Source organism: Helicoverpa armigera, chromosome 5 (assembly GCF_030705265.1).
Source record: "Helicoverpa armigera isolate CAAS_96S chromosome 5, ASM3070526v1, whole genome shotgun sequence".
In the NCBI taxonomy this organism is placed as follows: Eukaryota; Metazoa; Arthropoda; class Insecta; order Lepidoptera; family Noctuidae; genus Helicoverpa; species Helicoverpa armigera.
Window position 1 is genome coordinate 8534753 of NC_087124.1, and position 17977 is coordinate 8552729.

The window sequence follows — 17977 nt, forward strand, 5'->3', positions numbered from 1 at the left end:
CACACACACACAGACACGTCAAACTTATAACACCCCGTCGTTTTTGCGTCGGGGGTTAAAAGCAATGGCTTATTTGGTACACATAGTTTAAAATGTGAGTTTCGGTTCGTTAATTTAGTCAATTTGAGAATAATCTAATTGTTGAATCTCATAACCGCAAATCTCATAACCGCAAAAATGCCTAAAAATAGAAACGGCTTCCGCAATAGTTAATTGCAATTGCCGTGTCACATACTTCGATCCCTTGTATATTTTCAGTCCCCACGGGTGGTACTTACCTATTCAATTACATATTAGCATATAGGCATTCAGAATCACCTATTATACTTATTTTATACGGAGGAATAAATTTTTGTTTGTTTGTACCCTGGCTCCGAAACTACAGAACGAATTTGAAAAATTGTTTCACTGTCAAAAAGTTACACTAAAACCACAGGAAAGAGCTATGTGGAGATAATAATATAATTAAACGAGTATTGAAATTACTTCATTACAAATTCAAAAATATTAAATTATACTTTTTATAATACATACTTTTTTGTACGTGTTACAATTTGTTTTTCCCATGTATAGACGGGAAGTACCTATATTTATTTTGAATCGATTCTCACGTTTGTTTTAAACAAAAAAAAAATAAGTAGCGGATCCTTTGAACCTTAATTGTACAAGTAGTAAACAATTAAAATTAAGTCGGGAAACAAGAGAAGAGAACATTGTTTTATAAACCTATCTATACATATCTATACATCAGTGGCGAGGCGTCCTTATAAGCCGATTCCCATCGGCTTCCCTTTCGAATTTCATGTATAAGTTATAATATAGGTATAGGTATAATTAATATAATCATTTAAACCACACAATTTAAATATGTAGGTATAACAAAACGCCTACCACCGTAAAAAAATTGTCTATAAATTACTTGAAACATTTTGCTCCTACTAAACAAGCCGCGGCTTCCTCCTCCATACAAAACTACGCTTGCATGACGTCATCCACGCCGCGCCGGGCGATGTTCGCGGCATAAGGGCGAGCGGTAAGCCGGCTCACGGAGCGGGTTCCAGCCAATCAAAACTCGCGAGTGAACGAGAAAGAACGCGTCAAGAGTAGAGTAGCTATATCCATATTTCATAATATAAAAAGTACTCTGTGGCTATATCTGTCTACGCGCGAGTGACAGCGCAGCGCTTAGAGCTTTCAAATATGTAAACAAACAAATCAGACAAATTCACTCTCATTGTTCTAATTTTGTTTTAGATAATACCATTAACAATTTGTTCTTTGTATTACTTAATTGAATTTATTAGTGTGTGTATCATTTAGAAATGACATAGTTCGTGTGTGTACAATATTTTATGTTAGTTTAAGTGTTTTAGTTACATTATTTCAACATAGATGGCGTTGTGCATTTTTATGCAAATCCTGAATCGCGGTGTTAAGATTCTCCGCGATTTAATGACGCTACTTGAGAATTCATAATTTTTGTGTTCACCAGGTATATAACTTTGATTAAGTACTTGGCAGTATCATTACTCTACTAATCCCCGCGATCGCACTGTGACCAGCCACCTCAGCATGGCGATTCTATCTCTATTCTTCCAAGAAACGACAAAGCTCTTTCTTTCCCACTCGACATGTCTTCTACCCGAGCATGGCGCGAGCTGTAGACTCGCGTTTCTATCAAGAGAAAGACTTTCCATAGCAACGGATAAGTAGCTAGTGATGGGTCGTTCTGCGATGAATTTACGTTTAGTTAGCCAAAAAAAATGTGTCAATGCACTATTTTTCACGCATGAACCTATACATAAACTCACGTAACTCAAAGTAACAACAAAACGTATTCATCGAACTTATTTTTTATCTGTGGAACTAAAATGGTACATGTTTGTTTGTTTACAAAAAACGATTATTGTTGTTGATTTTAAGTATTTAAATATTGGTGATTACTGCGTGCGGCAAGGAAAAAGTAAGTAGATTTTGTGATTAAATAAATAAAGTACTGATTATTCCAATAGTTGTGTGTAATTAATCCAAACGAACATAATAATTATCCATACATACGATGAAAAGAACAAAGGAAAATAACATAATAATCTCAATAAATGGTGATTGGTGGCATTGTCTGATGAAAACTTTGCCATGAACAGTTCAATGCGTTCCTCACTGTTATCTTGCTTCCCTATATTATTGTCCGAAGTGTTTTTACTTTCGTCGTTACAAAACCTGTTTATTTACAGCGTACGAAGTCCCATCCAATAAACAGAGAAGATAGTATCCCGATCCATTGGGAAAAGAAGGCCACGATAAAGAAGAATAGGTCCGTATTAAAACGCTGCTGAAAAAATATGGAAAAGAACGAGTTCTTGGCATACAATGTTGACACGAGAATCATTCTTTTAGTAAGTGTCTTTAACCTTTTCACCGCCACGCCATATCGGTATTCCTATGCCCTGTACGCCAAGCCCGAAAATCTTAATTAAATATCTACTAAAAAATACATAAAAGTAATGATTTAATAGGTTTATTTTGTATTTTTCTGCGACCTGTTTTTTGTCGAGTATAGCCGTCGTTGGCGCACAGGGCACGCTTGCTCATGTCGGCTATAGCCGACATTGGCGTTCAAAAGGTTAAATAATATTCATTTACTAGTAATAGTTCTCCAGACTTGTTGGTTTCATTCTAGCAAAACTCTCATGCTTTGTTTTCAAAGTATAATTATGGCAATAATAATTATAGTACCTATTTGTTGCTTGTGTGATATAAGCAACAACTCTTAAGATAAAAAATAAAATGAGACAATCATTTACACAGAGGTAAAGGTTTATTTACATAAAATTAAGGCTACAGATAAAGTCATTTATTCAAAATAGGCTGAAAATCAGCAGCAGAAGCGGTGGAACAAACTCCCCAGCAGCTCAATTCTGTCTGTATGGTTTGAAGAACTGTTGATATACAGAGATATTCATAATAGTTGCTCTTCTGTGAGTTGCAGCTTGTAGTAAGCTACCGCTAAGGTCATTAGTGTGTCTCTCTTTCTGCCTTTCTTCGGGAAGAGTTGTAGTATAGGCACCCTGCAAAAAGAAATAACTGTTTGGTAAAGAGTTTTTACAAGAATTATTTTACAGTATAATAAAAGAATAACATACTGATAGTGACACATTATCAGCATTCTTATTGATGTCATGAGTCAAGACCCTAACGCATGACTAGAATCCCCTGAAAATGAATGTTAATTTAATTTTGTGTTCTTGTTTCAGATTACAAAAAAAGGATGCTAAATGACAACTGGGTCGTCAGTTTACAAATTATAAATTATTGAAATGATATCATTTAATAAAGAATGTGAATATTAAAATCATAATGGTTGTTTATTTAAAATGTCATTTTTTTCTTAGCAGATAAAACTGTCCAATTCTAGAGTCATATAGCCTGCGCAGTTTGTTCTTAATGAGAGAACTATTGAAAACTGATTGTTTATGAACTCTGTCAGGATAATTGGCATTTATGTTCAGTATTTTGCACTCAGTATCTACAATCTCAAATAGAGGTTATATCTAATATTAGGTATCATCATCATCATCTCAGCCATAGGACGTCCACTGCTGAACATAGGCCTCCTCCTTTGATCTCCACAGATACCTGTTGGAATATATTAGGTATACTAACCTTGTATTCACTGCAAAAACAAATTGCTTAAAAAATTTGCTAACAGTGGTTAGTAATGTTGTTAATGACCTAAGCAGGACCCGAACAAAGAACCTGCAACAATTAAGCTTTGTTAAATATTTTTCTTCTGTTTAATTATTTTCGTGCAATGAAGGGCAATACCTACATAATAGACAAAATAATCTTAGAAACAATAATAAATGAATAGATCTTTCTATATTTAACTTATCTATAAGGACGAAAACTTTGTCATAGTTTTGGTTGGAAAGCACAACGAAATAAAATAGACTGTAGGTAGGTACTTACATTGATATGAACAGGCAGACCCTAAGATATCCTAGGAGACAGATTCCACACAAATACTGCACCATCTCTGCACATTTACGTTTTCAATGTCGAGAGGCTTAACACTCGTATAGCTCGTTCTTTGAGCTTTACACTGATTCTTCTCAGCATAAAAACCGACCACATGACGACGGTAGGACCCCGACATACTTTGTAAATGCTTTTTGAGATCTTAAAATTATAATAATATTCTTGTCTACTCTTGTCTAGGTCCGATGAGATGTAGAGTATTTGACATTTCATATAGAAAGTTATATCTACTCCCAAATGTCAAAAGTAGAGAAAATATAGTCGTCATGCTCGACGCGATAGACACATGTCGACGAAGAAAAGAAACATTTCTTTTCTCGATGTCAAACATCGCCATGCTCGGGTCGATAGAAATCTTTCTTCAATCTGTCATTTTGTCGATTCTCCGGTAGACAAAAGCTGTTTCTATGGCGGTCATGCTAGGCCCGCTGGTACTCGTTACAAGTACAGTGTGTTTAGTGAAAATAGAGATACCTACGTTGAAATGAGTTATTTTGATACGTAGACAGTTTGCATTTTGCATCAGGTTTCTTTTTAGTGTACCTACTTTTAAAACTTAACTAGGATAGCATTTATCGCATTAGACGTTTTCCGACAGATTATTTACTTTAGGAACTTATTTTATGTAAAGATAATAAAGTTTTATAGATATTAATAATCTGCCGAATTTCTCGAGAAAACATGTTCAAACTATCAGTCTCTCAGTCAGTGCTAAAAGGTGGACTGAGAAATTACCTCCATTACCTCTCCCCCCATCCCTGAGTATTCCCAGTTTTTGCTGCGGCTTCCCTATTTCATTAAACCACCCTTCGCCACTGCTATACATATAATAAATCTGTAAAAAAACTGTGTCTGTACATTGAATATATTAAAAAAATAATAATTGGGTGGGGTTTAGGAACAGTAATGGAGCACAAATCCAAAAAAAAAATTCTGTCTGTTTGTCTGTATGTCTGTATGTCTGTTTTCTGTCTGTTTGTTTGTACACGCTAATCTTCCGAACTACTGAACGGATTTCAATGATTTTTTCTTTGTTGTGTCAGTGTTAAGCCTGGTCAACATATAGGCTATAATTTATCTTCGAAATTTGAAGACCTGATGCAGAACACCAACATACCAACAAAACTATAAGAGATACAAAAATGGTGCCATGGCAAAAATTGTTTCATATGATGAGCATTTTCAGCTGAGATAATCAATTTGAAGATCTGGAACACCTGATGTGGAACCCCAAGAGCCCAGCTTTTCTGTACCATATACAGGTATGACGTTTTAGCAAAAGTTGTTCAATTTGATAAGCCCTTTCTATTGACTTATACAAATTGAAGATCTAAAACACCTGATGTGGAACTCCAGGGGCCCAGCTAGACTATAGCATATAGAGGTATGACGTTTTAGCAAAAGTTGTTTAATCTGATAAGCACTCTCTATTGACGTATAAACATCAAAGATCTGGAACACCTGATGTAGAACTTCAAGAGCAATACCTACTACACTTGAAATGTATAGAAATGATGTTAGGAAATGGGTATGGTGAATCAAAAAAAGTAATTAGTCCGTCTTTTAGATAACCCTAAAATAATGGACATGTATTTTTTCTTTTCTCCTTCTCACAAACAAATAATAACGAAAATATAACACGCTTAAATTTTGTGTTAGGTAAGTCACTGCTTAGTACAAATTTTACATACCTAGACGTGGCGTCACGAGCCCTCACTCTCTAACTTTGTTGCTTTATATCTCATTATTATTTTGTATGTCTCTTCCAGACCTCGGGACTACAGAGTTCCGAATTTTCGGGAGGCAAACGTGAGGCCGAAGCCAACACGCTGAAGCCCTTTTGAGACAACTTTAATAAAATGGTGACACAAAACCGACGATTATCCCTTTATACACTATAGAAATGAACGCAAGGACAAACCCCGGTGGACGTCGTTAAAAAAAAAGACAATCCCCGGTTCTGTGCTATACCATTGCTAAATGTGGATGAATACTACTTGGGCTATTGTGATGGGATGCTAATGGACTAGGAATGGGGAAACTACGGGAACTATGGCACCTGCCGATGACAATGTATTAGATACATGTAAAAATGGCAGGTGGAGACTCGCCAGCTCACTTACTGGGCCCCCGGGAATCAGTCACTGAATAGCAACAAGAGGGCAACAGGGACATGAGCGGCTAAAGTGTGAGGATACCTCGGCGGATTTTAAACGCAGATTACGCGCTCCCTGTGGGTCACTTACGACGAGGCACCAAGCCAGAGGCGTGAGACCTACCCCCGTCATGGTTCACTCCAACCGGCCGAAGATGGGGGACAGTATACTCTCCTTGAAGGACTCAGTATATAGGCCCCGCGGTGTCGCTACTCCCCGTCTTCAGCCTCAGATATCCTGCGGTGCTTATATCTCATTATTATTGTCGTTATTATCTCAAGAGCCTTTGTCCCATGCGTATTCCGTTGTTTACAAGTCAACGGGCCCTTAAATTCAATATCAGACGATTCAGATCTTTGATTTTGCTGACCCTGTAGTCGCTGGCATAAGGGACAGGATCCGCGTACGAAGTCGCGGGCAGAAGCTAGTTAATAAATATAAATAAGTAACTTTTGAAAAAAAAGTTTCCATTTTCATTATTATCAGCTGTTTAATACGTACCTACCTATTTATGTAAAAAATCATGACTAAATTGTTTCCCATAACTTAAATGCCAAATGGAGTATACTGCCTATAAATGCTCGGACATAACCTACCACTACAAGTCATTAACAACAAAAACTTTGATTATTATGTAATATGCAAACAGTCCATGAATCTAACTAGTAGATTTGAATCTAACTTTATTAATATAATCTAACTAGATTAATATGGGTAAATTGAGTTAATGTATGTCTTACTGCAATTATACGCACTAAACCAGTTTTTCTCATTAAGTACGGCGCAAGTTTTAAGCTTATTTAAGGATTAACTTAAACTTGTAAATAACAGTTTTCCGCCGGCGTTCGAATTGGAGAGGTCTCCTTGATCAAGTGCGTTTTACGAGTTCGAGAACTTTGCGACACTCTCCTTAAAACTAAAGACAAGTTCAGTAATACGCAATACAATACAATAATTCGCCAAAATGTTACCCAAGATTTTTATAGCACTCACCGTCATCCTTGGCCTTATTCGGTTTAGAAGTGTGTTTATTAAGAAGTTGGTTATTTTAAAATATCATTTAAAACTGTCATCATACTATGTGTTTCTTACTTTAACTTCGACGTTAGTTCTGCCGTTATTACTCTTTCGGCCGAAGCATTACATGAATGGGATGTAAGTATTTTCCAACAAATATTTTACTACATACCGTCAATTGCACAAAGCTCCATTGAAGTTAAAGCTTCATTCAATGTATTACTGATACTTTTATCTGATTGACGAAGAAAGAGTCAGCAATAGATTTAAAGAAGCTTTAACTTTAATGGAGCTTTGTGCAACTGACGAACAGTTATAGCTACTATAGTTATTTACACTCTCTCATGTAATCATCCCCTCTAATTTCCCCAATTACCTACTAGGTACTACTAGGCTACTAGGTAGGTAACTATAGTTAATTATATCCTTCTTTTGCTATTTTATCAACCGGAACTACAGTTTATGTACTTCGTATATGCTATATTTAAAAATAATGTTTTTATTATAACTTATCTCACGACAACGTCTTCTTTGTAAGTATGCCCAGTTATAGATAGTTAAGGCGATTTTTCATTGGTGCGGCGTGCCTTTTCGATCCTGTATAATAAAAATCAAAATCGATATACTTACGTAAATTAAAGCATATTTAGTACCTAGATAAAATTATTTTGCTGGTGAAACTAATTTTCCCATTTTAGAATAACATCGAGCGTTATGAGACAAATCACAAAACTCTACGGAGTGAAATGGCATATCCGCAATGGAGAAATACTGGCCGAGGATCGAGGAGCTGTCATTATAAGCAATCATCAGTCAATTCTAGACATAGCAGGTAAGCTTACTAAACGTTAAAAAATATTATTAAAAAAAAAAACAAAAAACCTACCTATTCAAAATCTGTAGGTAGGTACTAATGAGCCCAAAAGACAGAAACAGGTTGAACAACCGCAGTTGGAGGTATATGGACCGATTCTCTCTTATATTGTTACGATTGCTCAATATACATACGCTGCATGCCATGCACCCCATACATGCATACTTAACCCTTTTTGGCAGTCGAGTAAAACCAAGTAAAACGCACACCATAAAATCATCATGCTCTACGGCATAACCCGACGGATAGTATTTTTTTTAAACGGGGCGGAATATGGACGAAGTAGTGCGGTTGACGTTTGGGGAATTTGCATTATGCACGCACTTTTCCATTATACATCAGCGTTCAGCTGGAATATAAGGGTTAACTCCTAAGGGGCTAGGGGTTAGAATTCGCTCAACTGTGAGCCAGTCCCTAAAACTCCAAGAAAAAAACATTTAAGTCGATAATCGTTTGATGCGATGCCATGCTAATCAAAGTCTAAATGGAAATTAATGATTCAAAAATATGACGATCAAGCCTATTGATTAATATTAAAAAAATACAATATTAAATTCTTGACCGTTATTTGAAGCTTACTACTTTGAGATAGGATATGGGGTAGAAAAGGACGGAGATAAAAGCGGAAACACGTAGGTGCCTATCTCAAACTAATAAGCTTCAAATAAGGTAAGTATTTAATAAGCGTTTTATTTCAGGTAAAACGCTGCTATTATATCTTCTACACCGGATAGAAAACTTATACCTGCATTTAATAACATATTTCAGGAATGAACTTCGCATGGCAAGTGATATGGAAACTGGTATTGATTGCAAAAAAGGAAGTTCTATACACAGGTCCCTTAGGCATCGTCACATATCTCTGTGGATCCTTATTCATCGATAGAAAGAAACCGAATGAAGCTTACAAAGTCCTAGAGTCCGCAAAACAGCTTATGCAGCAAAATAAGGTTAGTTTACTCCTACTTTTACTTATTTAAATTCGACTGAGTGTGCAATTATGTAAACGACTTATGACCATAGCAATAAACATAATCATTAGGTATCTATACTTGAACAATTTGGTTTTAAAGAAGGCCAGATGAAATGCCTAGACCCACAGACCACGGAAAAATCTATGGACACTGCACTGGGCTCTTCTATCTACTATCTAGAGCCCATTCTTAGAGTTCTTAAAATATATATAAGAATGGTCTTTATGTGTTTTATTCAAATTCAATATCATTAAGGTCAAATTATTAACATGTGCGTCGGCTATATTGGATGCTAGACTAAGTACCTATCAAGTTGTTGTACCTATAGATAGGTGATGTTCCGTTTAGACCAAGATATGGATATTCCCCGAAGGCACGAGGAACACGAAATGGGACGGGAAGTTATTACCCTTCAAGAAAGGTGCTTTCAATGTAGCAGTATCTGCGCAGGTCCCGATCATTCCTCTTGTATATTCACCCTACTATTTCATTGACAAGGATAAATATATTTTCAATAGAGGTAAGACACGGTTTTTCTTAAGATTTTGAGTACCTATCTATCTATATGTATGTACCTTCGTGTTTGTATCTTTTACCTTATAAGTTTAGATTTTGCTACCAGAAAACATCTACTCGTTTATCCTATATCTACATATTTGAACAACCAGCTCCCCGTGTCCTTAGTTAACCGATTTTTTGAGTTATACTCAGAACCTATATTTTGGCTCTTGATAAAAAAATCTTACCTCGTACGTTCCAGGTCACATGATACTACAGTGCTTGGAACCGGTGCCTACTGAAGGATTAACTTTGGACGATGTCCCAGCCCTCGCCGACCGCATGTACCAGCTCATGTCTCGCACCTTCGAACAGCTGTCCAAGGAAGTCCAATCAGCCCCGGAATGCCAGTGAAAATATGAGCTGAAGAATTTTGATAAGACTTGACTGATAAGATAGTAGATTAACTATGTATAAAGTACTTATTTAGTCGTTGTTGAGAGATTATACCTAGGAAGTTATTATTTTATTTTATTTTAAAGATACTAACTTTCAGTTAAGAATGTTGGTACTTGTATATGAAAATACGTCATAAGTAAAGCGGATTATCGTAACTATAATGAGCATTTTATTTTGTTAGACCCTTGTAGGTAGGAATGTATTTATTGTCCCCCGTGAGTGTCCAATGACCTACCTGGTAACGTTGGCCTTCCCGTTACTAGAAGCTCCTTTGACAAGTCACGGCAACAATTATTTCCAACGCAAAACTAGTCCTAATCATTTTTTTTTAATAAAATAACTACACCACATACCATTAAGTATGTAGTTCGCAAAACTGTATTTTGCCTCCATATGCATGGGCCTGCACAATGTCAAGTTTAAACGCAACGACTGCCTAGAATTTGGAGAGGTACCTTTCCCTCGACTTTTCTTGAATCCCAAAATAAGGTCCTGAATTGATGATAACAGGACTATATTACACTAACATTGGTGTGACTCTTCGTTTATAAATTATTCTCCGTAATATAATCGATTCGGAAGTTTTCTTCAATATACATTATCGATTCTGTCTTTGTTTCTTTCTAACATCTAGCAATCAATGTTTCTAAACGTTCCAAAGCCCTTTACGTCAAAATAACGCTCAAGTACAAACAAAACTCTGTCAAGTCGCTGGAACGCTCACTCGCTAAACAGTATTTCGTTTCTCATGATTGGTTGCGCGCTATAGGGATTTCTTTCAGTTTTGTGTTTATTTTTGTTTTTAGAAGCTTGACGGTTTTTATTGTTCAGTGGTAATATTAAGTAGTGTTGAAAATGTGGGACAAAATCATTTACATGATAGTGATAATCGTAGTAACGTACATCTTGAAACAATTATTTTCTGAAACACCGAATTTCGTGAAATTTAAATCAAAATTCCTCGTCTTTTACATCTGGACTTCTGTAACCGCGGTGATATTGTTGCCGTTTTTTGTGTTCAATCCGAAAAACGTAAAGAATTCCCTGTAAGTATATATTTTTTCTATAAAAACAGGAGGCTATTTTGTATTTTTCTGTTACAACATATTTCAAGACTTCAGCTTGTTAACCTGTACACACATTGAATCATCGGGGGTGTTTACTGAATGGGTTTACCCCAAGCGTAATAACACATGAATCCAATACTATCACACATATTCAATTTCAAATTATGACTATACAATCAATATCTAATTAACTGATACAAATAAACATTAACTCAAGTGTTTTAATTGATTGCATCCAATTGTTTATTATTTACAGATTTGGATCTCAAATAGTAAAACATGTAACCAAAGTAATAGAAGTGAAGTGGCTATTGAGAAATGGAAAAGTATTAGCTGAAGACCGCGGAGCTGTGGTAGTGTCTAACCACCAATCATCAATTGACATTCTAGGTATTTTAATTCTCTATGATTTTATCTTAGGAACTATATTTATTCAACCTCATCCCTGCTTTGGCTATAAAACATAGACATAGATTTTTAAAATATTTTTTCACATAGCTTTGATAGGGTAAGTCCTGCTGAATGAAGTGCTAATAAATGAAGACCGTGTTTGTTTTGCATTGTATCTTTTAAAGACAATTAAATATAATTGTTATTATGAAACATAGCACTACAACATATTAGCGCCATGTTAGGTAATGTACATTATTAATGTGTAATTTATTACTGCTACATTATCCCTGTAGATGGATGTCTATCCTATTAATAGTGTATTGTACGATGATGTAACGTCACTGGGGTCAATTGCCAATTGTCATCCTTATAAAAATCCAACTATTCTTAGGCCTTCTCTATAAGACAAACTTCAGGTATTTGTAGATAAGAAATAATACACATGTACATTTGGCTTATATTGCATTACTAAAGAAGAAACTGAGCTTCTATACTGAAAATTCTTTATGTAATTTGGGCCTTGCATTTATGCTACCTAATCTTGTTATTATACTATTCATAACACAAACATGGTCTGAAATTTGTGTTGAGGTAGCTTAGAAACAGTACATGGACCTAAAACACTTCTATACCCATCCCGGTGTAGGAAGTAGTTTCCTCGAAACTGTGGACTGAAGCTGCTCAGTGAATAAAAATTATGAGATTGCAGTAGTCTAAAAACAATTGTTAAAATTCTATTCACAACAAAGGTGATCCACCTTACATCCCACACGCACATAAATTAGTTTTATTTAAACAAATGTTTTATTTATAGTCTACAAACAAACGTAAAACAAATCTTGCACTATGTATGATTCACCCACTTCTTTTAAATTCCAGGAATGTTCAACATTTGGCATGTGGCAGACAAAGTAGCTGCTATAGCGAGGAAAGAAATATTTTATGTGTGGCCGTTCGGCCTGGCTGCGTACCTAGCAGGAGTTGTGTTTATTGACAGAAATAACTCTAAAGATGCTTACAAGCAGCTGAAAATTACTTCAGAAGTCATGATTAAAAATAAGGTAATCTTAATTTCTATTGTAGTTTTAATGATCATTTTAAACAACAATTAGTTGGCGTTACATCTCTGAAAATGAGTTTGTTCCAAGTGACCCACCATCCTGTTTGTATGTACATAGTTGTATTAAAAGTCGTGGTTTCCTTACTTACAGACGAAGATTTGGCTGTTCCCTGAGGGAACAAGAAACAAAGATTTCACGAAACTGCTGCCATTTAAGAAGGGTGCATTCAACATCGCGGTTGCTGCCCAAGTGCCAATCATCCCTGTTGTGTTCTCACCCTATTATTTCATTAATAGAAAGAAATACATTTTTAATAAAGGTATGTATTTTTCTTAAAGTATTGCACTTATCTCAGAGCAATAAACTTCAAAGGCATTGAAAAGAATATCCATATTGTGTTGCCTTTAGTATTGTGAATTGCAAGACATTATGTTTTGACATACAAAAACATTTATTTTATAATAGCTTCGAATTGTAAAGACAAACATGGTGAAGAAACTCACGCTCTATTAATACACTAAAAGCAGTGAAGTAATAGTAACACAGTTAAGGCAGCCGAGTGTTCGTGGCCTACAGTCACGACATGTCGACATTATCGGTAACTATACATCAGCACTAGATAAACAAAAGCAATCGATTAAAAACCTTCACGATACTATCTTTTAAAGGACACATTAAATATTTAATTGCTGTATTTAAACGATCAAATGGTTCATAAATCAAAAGTACATGACATTTTTATTACATTACAGGGCATGCAGTGATACAGTGCTTAGAGCCGGTCCCAACAGTTGGACTGACCATGGAAGATGTACCAGCGTTAATAAACAAAGTACGCAACACTATGGATGCGGCATACAAGGAACTATCAAAAGAAGTGCTGAGCGCCTTGCCACCGAACTACCCTCTCGCCACGGATTGAGTGCCACATACGCATAGCTGGTACGGCTATAAATAAATTTATAATCACTATACTATTAAGCTTTTAGGTCGGCAAAATAATGCTGGTTCATGAAATGTTTGTACTATATACCTATAGCGAGCATTCCAATCGCAAGAAATATGAATATTTCTGTGATTTTATATTAGGAATTTATATCATGTCTTACTAATCTATAATATTTAAGGCACACTTTTGTGTTATTGCAATCGTCTAACGGACCACCACATTGACTGGTGAAGTGACTTTTATTAGATTTGTATTTTTTAGGAATCTAGTAAAAACGTGAATGACATAGACGAAGTCACTCAATCGATAGTTGCACATTATAGTCAGTATTTTATTTATGTAAACTTGTACGAAGTATTATTTTTATAAAATTTATATTAGTTCTATTTTTTCTTATCTATATAGGCTGTGGCCAACACTTGAAAAGCGTTGGTCAAGCCAGAGCATGTCATAATACGCCTTTACAGTAAGGACGACTCGAGGCTAGGAATGTTCGAGGAAATTTGTATCAAATAGAATACCGTAGAACGTTAAGGAACAATCTAAAAACATTAATTAGCAAGCATCAGATGATTGAGTTGCGACAGGCGGCACGTCGTGGCAATCATTTGTACTTTGTTGACCTTTTTTTTGTATTCAAATCACACTTGCAGTGTAGCTGTTTGTTTCTGCATCGATGCAGTGTGGAATTTTAATCACTCGTTAAGCAACGTCGCACATACAACTTGACTGAAGCTATTACCATTTCAGTATTTGAACGATGTTCTACTGATGAACTACTTTTTTTTTTGTTTAGTTATTAGCTATACTTACCGCAGTAGTGTTGTGTTGAGAAATTCTTGTTTATAGAAATTCGTTCTCAATATTAAAGCGCACAATATGTACTTTATTGAATTTCATTGTACGGATATAAACAAGTAAGATAGAAGATACCAAGATAAAACAAACTTCAATAGACAATTAAAAGGGTTCCGTTTTTCTTTATGAGTTACGATACCCTACAAACTTAGATACGAGATTATAGTGAATAACATAATATTTCATGCTGGTGCAATAAGCTTTGGTTTTAAATCCATTCCATTATCAGGGCGCATAACGCCACAAAAGATCATTTAAAAAATCTTTACTTCAGTGAAAACTCACAGTTTGAGTCTACAATACGTACTATATCAGTTGGTGAGCTATAAATAAGTTGTGTAATACGTAATCACCTAAGCGTTCAGCCAGCTGTATTTACAGAGTATCAATAAACCACGAAGTTATCTAACAAGCCGTCGTGAATAAGATCGATACTTTCCTCGCACTATTTTACTAAAAAATATAACCCTTCTTCAGTTGGGTAAAAAAAGGCCTCCACTCACTGGGTAGTAACATTCCATAAAGATCGCCGTCACAACAAATGACGGTATGTCGAGTTTGATTGATTACTATTAAATACCATTTGTCTAAGTAATTATCTAGTGTACGTACACGTCAAAGGGTGTACATAACTATGTTATGATGTGACACTATAGCGGTAAGACTACCTAAGCTTTGGCTTGAATATATATTTCGATCGTACCAATCTATTGTTTGCGATTGCAGATTGAAATTTGTCATAATTTATTTGAATCTAATTTCAAAATTAAATCTCCTTTCGCAAAACAACGGATAAATCGGTTATTGAAATCTGCAGTAAACCTATATGCATGCATGTATAAGCAATGCACTCAGGTGACTCAGGAATATACGATAGTCGGTGCTTGAAATTCCACTTACGGTCTAGTGAGTGAAGGCCTTTTATCAATGTAAACTAAACAATATGCATAACTTAATAGTATTTAAAACCCAGTATTATTTTATCTTAATTTTCGTAACGCTTTATAGGAATTTATGCGCTTTTGTCGAACATAATTGCATCGCCACTCGATATTTAGTTTAGGTATATTATTATAGAAAATGTTCCTTGTAGCAGGATAACCTTAATTTTACTTTCTAGTCATGTAAACGACTAACTTTTGAATCGTATGATGTGCTTTGCATTGCCCAGTGATATCGTAATCACTAAGTCACTACACCTATAGGTAATCAATTACTTGATTTCGTTTTAACGCTCATATAAATTCTGTACATGTTTTAAGAAACGTATTTTAAATGGGATCGTGAGAAAATTCACGAAAAACAAACTTTATAGGGAAACTTTCGCGCCTATGTGGTAATTTACATCATTATGTAACCAAATGCGAAGGCTAATTTATAAAATTTGCAATTCTTATTGTTTTCTGCTCGTAAAAGTAAACAAGTTAAAAACCCATCAACGTCCATCGTTACGCCTCGTTAATCGATCCTTTAAGATTTTTCCAAAAGTGAATTTGAATATCGGAAGTTACCTAATTTTGTTGAGAAACTCTTAACGATATTTGTTATTTGTGTATGAAGGTGGTTTATAGGTGTATTTTGTATCTACAAAGTTTTGAAAAGTATGTGTATTGTAATATATCTAACAGTGCCATTTGAAATTAGGCGATTACCCATCTTTTATAAATGTTATGTAAAGATTATTCACACTCAAGAGGCATATATCTTTAGTCCGTTAACAACGGGATTACCCAATACTTACAACAAAACTATCGAATTTTGTCTTATCGTCTGCAGTATAATGATAATAAGAATAAATTATTCGTATCAATTTTTTGATAACATTAATTTATAATTCTACATTATAATACTAAATATTTCATCATAATATTTTTATAATAATTTTAAGTAGTTTTCAATTTTACAATCTGTGTAATTAGAACTGTTTTAAATATTTAACTAAAAGGAGATTAACTAAATTGGTTACGAAGAAATGTAACCACCAAAGATTTTTTTTTGCATTGGTAAAATTTTATTAGAGTACTTTTTACTAATAAGCTTTGCTAAAAACTACCAAAGAAATTTTCCATATCTTAACAAACATTTGAAAAAACCTTTACCTATTTAACTTCTATGTATGCATATATCGTAAGTATATAAGTTTGTCAAAATTCTTTATTATAAACCATTTCAACAAAGGGCTGAATGAACTTCTGCTCAATCAATGCTGTACTCTGCTTTAGCTCAATATTATAAATACGATATTATCTGAATAAATTTTGTGTAAATGTGTTATTATTAGTTACCTATAAGTCCTGTAGTGCTGTATAGTCAACATCTACTTCATACATGTAAATTATTCGGAGTTGACACTTACAGTTATAGTGCTTGTACCTAAGCTTTTCTTCTGTTTAAAATGTCGTCATAATATACTTGCAAGTATATAATTAATGATTCAATGTAAATAAATGCTTTTATCATGCCATTCGATATTAATAATGTAGCCGCCATACTACCGATTATGTGTATTTAAGTTAGAATATTTTACGCAATATTATGAAGCTTTTCGAATACTTAATATGTAGTATTAATAATGATTGTACCTATATCTACGTCATGTTTCTACATATTTTACAAATAATTCTTCTAGTAAATAGCCTCTGATATAGGTATTTGTATCCAAAAATAACTCTGTCAATGTTACTGTCGATTTTTTGTTATAGCTTGGCAAATTGGTTTGTGGCGTACCCACAATAAGATCAATCGATTGAAAAATTATATATCAATTGTATTAGCTATCATTTTACCACGTCATACTTTCATTTATAACTTAAAAAAATATGGGCAAAATTCAACATCGTGAACTGTCTAGTCTATGGTATTAGCAAAATAATAAATACTAACTATTCATAATACCGCTTTGGTCTAGTGGCCTTTTTTGCTGTTTTCCCTTTTTTGACAAACTTTATTTTTGAACTTGAATGAAAGGGACAGTTTAACAGCTAAAAGAGGTTAAGTGCCCTCAATCTTTAATTTATTTTATAGGTTTTAGTTTATTCCAGTCATTTGTGTTATTCCACAGTTTGTAGCACGATGCTTCACTTTTTAATTATATGTGTGGCAGGCGTCACAGAAATAATTAGTGCTACACTTCCCCCAAGATATATGAAGCTTCTAAAGGGTTTTAGAATAACATATCATACAAATACCCGGATTCCCTACTTAACTAGGGACCTTCTTTCATATTTTCTAGTAAGTCCAGCCACTAATACTTAACCGGCAACTTACTTGAGACTGTCATAAGATTGTTAAAGCGACAGTAAGAAAACATTTGATACTACATTTTAATTGACAGCAAATAAAAATGTTGTTCCTAAAAATTCACGAAACTACTAAATCTTTTAAAAATTATTATAATTTGACATAAATATTAAGGTTATTTATCAAATTGGTATCTAATTGTATATCAGTGTACTCGTATATGTGCAAATATTGTGATGATGTATCTAAAATACTATTAGTAATTAAATGTATTCGTGTGACAATTCAGTAGAAAAAAAACGACGATGAAATGTATATTTTTACATATTTTCGTATGTGAAATCTTTTAATAAAAAGAAATCACAGGGTAAATGCATTTTTAATGAAACATTC

General features: G+C 34.4%; 2 protein-coding genes and 2 long non-coding RNA genes across 6 annotated transcripts; 3 read left to right on the forward strand and 1 right to left on the reverse strand.

Moving 5' to 3' along the window:
• Positions 1 to 1548: 1548 nt before the first annotated feature.
• Positions 1549 to 3668, forward strand: LOC135116948 (uncharacterized). Of its 2 annotated transcripts, none has more exons than XR_010276522.1 (3): positions 1549 to 1963; positions 2235 to 2396; positions 3255 to 3668. It is a non-coding gene; the product is annotated as an uncharacterized LOC135116948 (long non-coding RNA). The 2 variants fall into 2 exon arrangements; XR_010276523.1 differs by having other exon boundaries at positions 2235 to 2314.
• Positions 2406 to 4469, reverse strand: LOC135116947 (uncharacterized). 2 transcript variants are annotated; one of them, XR_010276521.1, is made up of 4 exons: positions 3970 to 4469; positions 3664 to 3756; positions 3144 to 3213; positions 2406 to 3068 (listed from the first exon to the last, which is right to left on the reverse strand). It is a non-coding gene; the product is annotated as an uncharacterized LOC135116947 (long non-coding RNA). The 2 variants fall into 2 exon arrangements; XR_010276520.1 differs by lacking the exon at positions 3144 to 3213.
• Positions 4470 to 6978: 2509 nt separating this feature from the next.
• LOC110369739 (1-acyl-sn-glycerol-3-phosphate acyltransferase alpha) lies at positions 6979 to 10028 on the forward strand. The gene is made up of 5 exons (XM_021325314.3): positions 6979 to 7349; positions 7910 to 8043; positions 8854 to 9035; positions 9408 to 9579; positions 9820 to 10028. Exons 1-5 carry the CDS (start codon positions 7159 to 7161, stop codon positions 9969 to 9971), a joined length of 831 nt encoding a protein of 276 aa, XP_021180989.3. The 5' UTR covers positions 6979 to 7158; the 3' UTR covers positions 9972 to 10028.
• A 567-nt stretch (positions 10029 to 10595) lies between these two features.
• LOC110369655 (1-acyl-sn-glycerol-3-phosphate acyltransferase alpha) lies at positions 10596 to 17956 on the forward strand. Its single transcript, XM_021325193.3, has 5 exons — positions 10596 to 11062; positions 11340 to 11473; positions 12356 to 12537; positions 12688 to 12856; positions 13290 to 17956. Exons 1-5 carry the CDS (start codon positions 10872 to 10874, stop codon positions 13457 to 13459), a joined length of 846 nt encoding a protein of 281 aa, XP_021180868.1. The 5' UTR covers positions 10596 to 10871; the 3' UTR covers positions 13460 to 17956.
• Positions 17957 to 17977: the final 21 nt, after the last annotated feature.